The sequence below is a fragment of the Lagopus muta genome, chromosome 23, assembly GCF_023343835.1.
Source record: "Lagopus muta isolate bLagMut1 chromosome 23, bLagMut1 primary, whole genome shotgun sequence".
Lineage (NCBI taxonomy): Eukaryota > Metazoa > Chordata > Aves > Galliformes > Phasianidae > Lagopus > Lagopus muta.
In genome coordinates, this window is record NC_064455.1 from 5,553,906 (window position 1) to 5,563,065 (window position 9,160).

A 9,160-nucleotide genomic window follows, 5' to 3' on the forward strand; every position below is an offset into this window, starting at 1 on the left:
ATTTTTGACACACAGCTTTGAGAAATCAAAAGACCCTTAAACTCTGACCTTTATTTTCAGTGTGAGACTATAAAGTGGAAACCTTTTATCCACAGACTTCAGTTTCTGTGGCTGTCGGCAGAGCGGATCGCGGTACAGCAGCCACCACTGGGCACACAAGGAAAGCTGTACGTAAAGCTCAGCGTTCAGCCCCCAGCTCCTTTCTGTGCAGGTTTATATGCTCTATCTATGGAACAGGACGAGGTACATTTTCCAAACACAGCAAAACATACACGTGTGATTCTTCAGCCGTGTCCGTCGTTCAGTGCAAGTACCGCTTTCTCTGCTCTCGTGTGGAAAAGCAGTTCAGTAGAAGATCCAGAGCAGAGTGGTGCTGCTGACTTTGGGCAGCGAGAGGAGCAGCGAGGAGCCGACCCTGCAGGTTCCAGCACCGCCCCTGGCGAGGAGGAGATCTCACCTCTAACATTCCTGGTCTGGTTTTTCTTCAGATTTACAAAGGTGGCCGTAGATTTCTAAGCAGCCCCTGTGTGGGTAGAAAGCGAATTTAGGATACTAAATATGGAACTTATGGAACACAACCTAATGAAAAAAGTCCTCCTTTTCCCAATGTGAAGGAAAAGCAATCAGGCAGTGCAAAAGTGGCTCAGTGCCTGGCACCGAATGCACGGACTGCGGCCAGGCCTCGGCACGGACAGCAGCTCTGACAGCAGGGAACGTGATTGCTGCTGCGAGCCATGGGAGGAGGCAGCTGTGATTTCTGCTGCAAGACACAGGAGGAGGCAGCTCTGAGGCTGCTGCACTCCGACTCCCAGTTCAAAAGTGAAACTCGAGGAGGAGAGCTGACACATAAGAGGTCTGAAGCGCTGTCACTTCCAGCAGCGGCTCTTTGGAGCTCGGTGTTAAGAGGCTGCAGCTGTGGCTGGGGCTCCATGTCAGCCTCTGCACCCCGTGCTTCACAGGGACCCCACGCAGCAGAGATGCTGCAGTTACTCTCATTAATAAACTTTGCAACAGTGAGACGCGGCACCAACATGGGAAGGTTGGCTCTTCCCTGGGCTGCGGTGCGCATGGAGAGAAGAGCTGCAGCTGCTGGGGTGGGGAATGCCCTCCCTCAGTGCAGTTACAGGGGAAGGTGTTGCAGATGTGTTGTGGAGCTTTAAAATGTGGTAGAGAAGCCCTGAGTGAAAGCAGCAGCAGATTCAGAAGCAAGAAAGTTGTTCCCTCTGATAAAGACCATCTGCAGCAGTGCTGCTCAAACTGAGAACCCAACTCCCTCCCACTGTTCCTAAGGAATTAGTGTATATTTTGTCAAGTTGCCGTGCCTGTCCCTTGGAAGGCAGCCCCTGTTTCTACTCTGTGCAGAACTTTCCATGACACAGCTGCATGGCAAAGGCTCTGCAGTTTCCACAGCACTTCCACTGCAGCCTGGACGGGAGGCGTGCGTGGAGCAGACACTGACTTGTAGATGGACAGCTCGTGGTGCAGGCTGCTCCGCAGCTCCTCCAGCTCCTGGTTCTTGCGCTGCTGGAGCTGGACGCTGTTCTTCAGCTCCTTCAGCCTGTCCTCCAGCTCCTCCACCTGCTCCTGGGGTGAAGACAGAACCCGGTTATGTGGGAAGCTTTGCTCCGTGGCGGTGGAGAAACCCCTGCAGAAAACCTCTGCCCTACCAAGGCGGCAGCCAGGGCTGGCGTGCAGCTGTGCTTTGCCTTCCCTGCTGGCAGGGTCTGTCCCTCACACTGCTGGGCGTGCGTTTGAAAGGCTGTCAGCACTGTATAATCTAAAATACTGAAGTAGATAAACAAGGGAATGGGGAAAAAGCAGCAGGGAGGCACAGTGGGGGCTCCATGGGTCAGAGTGAGGTGGGGCTCTGAGCCCCATGAGCAGCACCATGGCACCCAGAGAGGGTCCCAATTGCAGTGCTGCAGCACAGCGGTGCCTGCAGGGAGGATGTTGGCTGTGGGCAGTGGTGACGATGGCTGGGAATGCTGGAGATGGATGGCGGGGCTGCCCTGCCAAAAGGGCTCTTGTGGATATTGAATTGTACTTTCTCCCTACGTGAGGTGTTTTGGGAGGCCTGGCTTGGCCTCACGGCTCTGTTCCAGCACCTAAGCTCTGCTTCATCTGATGTGGAGCTGTGGGGCTGATGCAGCACTGCACCTCCTCTCTGTCCCCGGGGTTCCTTGGTGCCTCTGCGTGCTGCTGGCTGGAGGCAGCACCTGCTGAGGTGTGGAGCCCTTCCCAAAGCTCGTTCTGCACAGTGGGCTGCACACAGCATCCCAGCAGGGCACAGCGCTGCTGAGTCACTGAGCTTCAGCCTCTGGGGCTCCTCCAGAGGCAGGAGTAAATCCTCAGGGAGAAAAGTGCCTTCAACAGAACCCGCAGAGCTTTGTCACCTCCCCAGTCTCCCTGCTCCCCCTGAGCCCCACAGACCAGACCCACCGCCCGTGCTGGCAGCACCCACAGGTAGGTAACCCACCCCTGCCCTGCGCACGTACCCTGTACTGCCCGACCTCCTCATCGCGCTTCTGCTTGACGAGCACGATCTGCTCCTCCAGACTCCGGTTCTGCAGCCGCAGCCGGCTCACCTCCCCCTGCAGGGGCCGCAGGGCTTCCTTCATGCCCTGCACCTCTCCCTGCAGCTCCTGCAGCGCCCGCGTCCCCGCCTCGCGCCTCTCCAGCAGCCGCAGCAGCTGTGGTTCGTAGTGCTCCTCCAGGCCGCGGCGGCTCCGCGTCACCAAACTCTCGAACTCGGCCGACAGCCGCCGGCTCTCCTGCAGGTACTGCGGGTCCTGGCGGCACGGCGGGGCCTCCAGGCGCTGCCGCAGGGCCTCCTTCTCCTTCTCGCAGCTCTCCCGCAGGCGGCTCAGCTCTCCCGACAGCCGCCCGGCCTGGTTCTCCAGCTCGTCCCGATACGCCGCGTGCTGCGAGAGGTCGTGGCGGCGGCTCTCCAGCTGGTACTGGCAGGCCACGCACTCCTTGGTCACCTTGAAGAGCTTCTGCTTGATCTGACGGATCTCGTCCCTCAGGTTGTCCCGCTCCAGCTCCACCTTGGCCAGCAGCCGGCAGGCGGCCTGGATCTCCTGGTGGGCATGGCGGATGTCCTGCAGCGCCGGCTCGCGCAGCTGCGTCAGCTCCTCGATCAGAGCATCGCGCTCCTTCTCCAGCTGCTCCACCGCCTCGATGCACTCCTGGAAATACTCGCCCAGCTCCTCCAGGCTGAGGCACGGCCGCTCTGTGCCCTCTGCAGCTTGTGGGGTGCCCGCCCCCTCCGCGTCTGTGTCCTGTGGGACCCCGATCTCCGCTGTGTCTGGGGGGATTCCTGCCCCGTCGGTGTCCATGGCCGACGGGATCTCAGCCCCATCCACGTGCAGTGGGATTCCTGCCCCATCCATGTCCAGCAGGAGTCCTGCCACGGCGGCATCCATATCCAGCAGGATCCCCAGTCCTTCTGCTTCCACATCCAGGGGGAGTCCTGCTCCGTCGGCATCCAGAAGCGCCCCTGTTCCGCCGGCATCCAGATTCTGAGGGATCCCTGCTTCATCTTCCGCATCCAATGGGATTCCTGCCCCATCCATATCCAGTGGGATCCCTGTCCCACCAGCATCCACGTCCAGAAGGATCTGTTCATCTGTTTCTGCATCCAGTGGGATTTCTGCTCCATCCACCCCCAGCGATGCCCCTGTCCCAGCCATCTCCTCGCCCAGCAGTGCCCCCAGCATGGTGAGGTTCAAGGCCGTGTCTCCAGCACCTTCCTGCAGCTCCCCATGGGCACCCAGAGCAGGAGCAGCCCCCAGGCCTGGCGCTGGGTCTGTTGGGGTGCATGGAGCCCTGTGGTGTGGGGCTGGGGCTTCTCCTGCTTCATCTGGCAGCGGTTCTGGAGGCGGTTCTGGCTCTGCCATCAGGTCCCTGCAAAGGAGAAGGGACACATCAGTGCGCGTTGGGACAGGACCCATCCCTCCCTGCCTGCCCCGAGGACAACTTGGACCCAAGCTTTTGGCATCAGCACGGGCCAGAATAAAGGAGCAAAGCCATTCTGAAGTGACAGTGACAGAGAGAGAGAGCAAGTGCTGAAACCCGGTGGCAGTTCCCCATCTCCCCGTACTGCTGCACGGGTCACTGCAGCTCGCCCCGCACGCCCGGCGAGATCCCCAGCACAACGCGCCCGCTGCCCGGCTACGTGCCATAACCTCACGGCACGGGAATGCACTGCCGGGCGCAGCGGGCTCAGCGCTGCCTGGGGACGGAGCGCAGCACCGCAGAGCGCCGCGCCGCTCACTTTGCCGTGTCATCCGAGCCGGGCGTTACTGCTGGGTGGGCACCGAGGGCTGCCGCCACAAAGCGCTCCCGTCTCACGTTCCCCAGGCGCTATTTGAGGGCAGGGAGCAGCGCGCGGCCCTGGGGCTGCTGAAGGCTTTTCCTGCGGTGGGGGGCGGGGGGGATGCTCTCACCTCCCGGCCCCGCGGGCTGAGCTCATGTCTCGTCATCCCCGAAGGAATGAGTGCAGGCTGGCACACAGCGGCCCCCGGCTCGCCCCAGCGGCTTTACGGAAAGCGCTGATTTTCACCGGTCCTTTCTCTCCTAATAAGGCAGTTTTCTGCAGCGCTGACACATCGCAGCCTCGGACTCAACCGCCGGAGCTGAGGAGTGCGGGGAAAGGTGGGGAGAGGGCTGTGCGGGGTTTGCCGTACCCCCCCCTCCCCCCCCCCCTTTGCCTCCAGCAGTGATTTATCAAACTTAGCGACCGCTCTGCGCCCACGGGTTGTGCTCCCCCCCACCCCCCCGGCCCCCATCTGTGTGCCCGCGACGCTCCCCGGGGGCTGAACCTCACCCACGACCCCCTGAGAGCCCGCGCCCCCCGGCTCCTCTCCCCCCACATCTCCCCAAGGGCCGGCTCGTACCTTGCTCTCCCGGAGCCCGGTGCCCCCTGCACTGCGCTGCACATGGGCTTAGCATGGGGCGGGTGGGGGTTATTAATACACGGCGTTGGAAATCAGACTCCCCCGGCAGCCGCTTCACCCGCTGCAGCGCCAGCTGCGGGTACTGCCGCCCTCCTCCCCGGGAGGAGGAGGAGGAAGAGGAGGAGGAGAAGGAGGAGGAGGGCGGGGAGGGCCATGCCTGCATCCCTGGCAGTGAAACATTGGGGCTGACTGCAGCTCCGCAGAATCCCCAGCGCCCCCACCCAACCGGGGGTCTTTCCATGCAGGATTGATTTGCTGATGGTGCCCCTTCGTGCAGCCTCCAGCCCGATCCTGTCGGGTGCTGGGCAGGGCACGTGCTGTGATGGGGACGCCGGAGTCCCTGGGCTGGGGTGTGGCTGGAAGGGGTGAGGAAGCAGCATGGAAGGGGCACGGTGAGGACACGGCGCATGGCCGTGATTTGGTGTGGCCTTATCCTGTGCACGGAGCACATGGATACTGACGCCCTGAGGGCTCCGTGTGTGCCAGAGGCTGCTGCCAACACGTCGGTCCTGCAGAGCGCAGCCCCCACTTTGCTGCCGTGTGTCTGCACCCCTTTGAGGGTGGGATGGCATCTCAGCACCCAGCAGTGATGCTGCCTGGGGTTGGAGGTTCCATCTCTGCCCGCCGACCCCTGGTCCCCCAGCCCACAGCATCCTAACCCCCCCTTTGGGGCAATACTACCAGCATCTACTTACACCTGCTCTACATTCTACCCACGCTGCTGGACTGCCGTGCATGCAGCAGCCCAGGGGCGCAGTGTGGCTGCTGGGTTGTGGCCCTGGCATCCCCCAGCTCGGGACTGGAGGAGGAGAAAGGCAGAAGCGATTGATTAAAGCAAAGTTTATTTCTCTATTAAGGCAAAATTCCTCCTACCTCCGCCCTGGCCGTGCCCGCTCAGGAAGTCAGCGCTCGCAGCTCAGGAAGTCGCCAGCTTACGTGCCCTGAAACCGCCCAGCAACGCACACCACTGCTTGCAACATCCCCAAATGTCACCCCGTCCCCGTCCCCACGTCACCGCCGCCGTCACCTTGCTCACTGCTTGGTTTAAAATAGCTGCTCGTGTCCGCGTCCCGGCCCACCAGCACGCGATGCGGGGGAGCAGAGCTTTAAAAGGAAAGGGAAGATTTGGGTGTTTGCTCTTTTTTTTTGATCCTGTTGCTTTTTTCAGCTCAATGCACCTTTTTTTTTTCCCCCCCCACAAAGTGCCTCTCTTTGCACTGAGGCTTTTGACTCACTGGGAGAGGAATGCCGTCCATTCGGACAAGTTGTGCAGATAAATATACATCTCTATCTGCATCTGCCAAGCGGGGGGACCTGCGGGTCAGGCGTGCAGCAAACCCTGCTGGGGTGCCCAGGAGGCGCGGGGCTGCGCTCAGCTGTTGCCGGTAAGAGGATCAGCCCGGCTGTTTTGTGGACATAACCAGGCAACGGGCGGCTCGGGTGTCGGACCAGGCACGGCTCTATCCATGCACGAGCTGCCCTGGACTTTGCTCCAGCAAACAGGGAGAAGGGAAGGCAGGAGAGTATCTGCAGGGAAATGTTCCAGCTGCTGGAACACGGTGAGACGTGGTGCCCCCTGCGGTGTCCTGGTGCCGGCCAGAGGCCTCTGCTCTGCTCCTGCCTCAGTTTCCCCAGCTGAGAGCTGAGGTGCTGCCACCATAGGGACGCTGCAGTGGTAGCCAGCATGGGATGAGGTCTGTGGCCATATTGCGGCGCTGAGGCTGATCCTGTTCCACTGCTGAAATGCTGCAGCTGCCTCAGACCTCAGAAATCCCAGATAAGGATGCTCAGGGTCTGCGCAAGGTCACTGGCGGGACAGAGGAGGAGGAGGAGAAGGGGGGCAGCGTGGGCACAGACCCAGCTGGGGCTGGGGCAGAGATGAAAGCTGCAGCCTGAAGGCGCCGTCCTCGCTGCTCTGCAAGGACCTTGGCAGCTCCATGGCAGCGGGGTCAGACCCTGCCCTGGGCTGCAGGCGCCAGCAGCTCCCGCTTATCTGGTGCCAGGACCGATCTGCCCACAGTGAGGCACCTGGAAAGCGCCTGTGCCAGCACAGCTGCTGCAGAATGGATGCCTGCCCAGCTGGGGATGTGGCTCTGTCCCTCGTGGGGGCACAAAGCTGCAGCCCCAACACTGCCAGCTCTGAACCTCACTGCTGCTGCGTTCTCTCTTGGCACAACCCGGATACCGGCTTCAAACATCCACATCAAGGCTGCTCGGCCCGGCGGCACCACTGCTGGGATAGGATTGTCCCCTCTGCCCCAGCAATGCCTGCTGTGGTGTGTGCACATGTATGTGTGTGTGCACATGTATGTGTGTGTGCACATGTATGTGTGTGTGCACATGTGTGTGTGTGTGCATGTGTACATGTGTGTGCACACGCCTCTGTGGCCCAGTGATGGCTAACAAGGGCACTGCTGCAGACAAGGTTGATGCTGGGCCCTGGGTTGAGCACCAGGAGGAGCAGCACCAGCTCCTGACCCCTTGGTGGGGGCTCAGAAGTGCATTGGGTTGGGGGGCAGCACTGCGCAGTGAGGCCGGTGGCCGTGCCAGGACCTTTTCCCCACCGCCCACAGGCACTGCAGGATCAGTGAGTCATGAGGCTGCGCCTGTGGAGCCAGCAGGTGCCTGGCTCTGGGCACGGATCTGCCCCACCACCTCCATGTGGGCAGCAAAACGGCTGAGAACCGACCTCACAAGCTCTGGTGGCTGCCGAGGGGCTGCAGCACACAGCGCTGTGGCTGGTGGGCGCAGGCCGTTCCATCCCGTCTCACTGCCCAGGAGCTGAGCTCCAGCCCAACAAGCTGCCTGATGTCCTTCTGTCTGTCCTTGCCACATGAGCAGAGGATACACGGCCCAGCTGGGTGCTCCTGCCTGCATTCCCCCTCCCCAGGAACAGGACCAGACACTGGGGGGCTGCAGATGACCTGCCCCATCCCCAGCCACTCTGCTCCCCTCTGCTCAGAGCTCTCCCTGGAGCGTGACTGATCCTCGCTGTCTTATTTGGACAGTGCTCCATAACTGTGTGCAAAAATATTTTTAAAACTGGTTCTGCCGACATCCAAGGAGAGGAGAGATGTGAGAAACAGGATCTTTTTGGGAGGCTCATGACTCAGAACTTGGAGCTGGTTGCAGAAAGTCAACACAAACGCCCTGATCGGGGATTAGCTTTGCCCCAGAGGAGCGCACGCTGTTGGGGGACACCAAAAACCCAAAGGCAGCCCAGCTGGAAGGAATTGTCCCAGTACTGGGTGCAGGTGCCTGGAAATGGCTGCCCAAACACTTGTGCTTTCATTGGGGTTGGGTCAGGGGTCAGAGCGGTGGCGGGGGGAAATGAGAAGCAGGGACAGGAGAGCTCTGCCAGTCCCTGTGCTCCTGCAGGAGCCAGCAGGGCTCAGCGCCACGTCGTGTTAACGCTGAGCACGTTGGGATCTGTTGGACTGCACAGCACCCACCCCTGGGTCCCACCGCCCGCATGGGACAGCAGCGTGCTGGGAAGCCTGCAGGAGGGACAGGTCGTTGTTTTGTAAATTCTTCTAGTCATTTCCAGGCGTTGGCAAACTCCCCCGGGCACGCAGCCAGGCGGTGTGTGAGCCTCCGGGAAGAGGATGTGTTTTAAAAGCAATGTTGCAGCTTTTCCCATTAAGCAGAGCATCCTCACGGGGACGTCAGCTCAGCGGTGCCATGAGCATGCAGAAACCTCCTGCTTTCCTGCAGGGATGGCAGCACCGAGCCGGGGCTCTGGGGCACCCCACCGCCCTCCAGCAGCGGGACCTGCCGGCTGTGCTCGCGTGCAAGCGGAGAGATTGTTCATTAGATCCACCGAGGGCGCTGGGGAGACCCTTAGGTCCCCTGCTGGTCCCGGGGAGACCCTTAAACGCACCGATGGTCCTAAGGAGACCCCCCGTCGCTCTCAGTTTATCCATCCGTTAAAGCGAGAGCTTCACGTCTGCCGGTGGTGGCTATCGGGGAGGCGTTCGGACGCGCTGGGAGACCCAGACCCGCCGCTGCTCCCCGGAAGGCCCCGCCGCGCCCCCGGCTCCGCGCAGCAGCCCTTTCAGCCCGCGCCATCCCCGGTTCTCCCGGCTAACCTCCGCGGCCGGGAGGACCGGCGGACCCCGAGCCGGCCCGGCCGGGTCACCCGGAGCGCCCCTCCTGCAGGTGGCTCCGGGGCCGCGATCCCCACCTGCGCACGGGCGGAGCGG

The 9,160-nt window shown here is 61.5% G+C and overlaps 1 protein-coding gene across 4 annotated transcripts; it reads right to left on the reverse strand.

Moving 5' to 3' along the window:
* Nucleotides 1-31: 31 nt before the first annotated feature.
* SYNC (syncoilin, intermediate filament protein) lies at nucleotides 32-5,960 on the reverse strand. Of its 4 annotated transcripts, none has more exons than XM_048969248.1 (5): nucleotides 5,832-5,958; nucleotides 4,449-4,637; nucleotides 2,496-3,906; nucleotides 1,460-1,584; nucleotides 32-523 (listed from the first exon to the last, which is right to left on the reverse strand). In XM_048969248.1, the coding sequence occupies exons 2-5, from the start codon at nucleotides 4,472-4,474 to the stop codon at nucleotides 460-462; spliced, it is 1,626 nt and encodes a 541-aa protein (XP_048825205.1). In that variant the 5' UTR covers nucleotides 4,475-4,637; nucleotides 5,832-5,958; the 3' UTR covers nucleotides 32-459. The 4 variants fall into 4 exon arrangements, with proteins under 4 accessions (XP_048825205.1, XP_048825204.1, XP_048825206.1 ...); XM_048969247.1 differs by lacking the exon at nucleotides 5,832-5,958 and adding an exon at nucleotides 4,899-5,028; XM_048969249.1 differs by lacking the exon at nucleotides 4,449-4,637 and having other exon boundaries at nucleotides 5,832-5,960.
* Nucleotides 5,961-9,160: the final 3,200 nt, after the last annotated feature.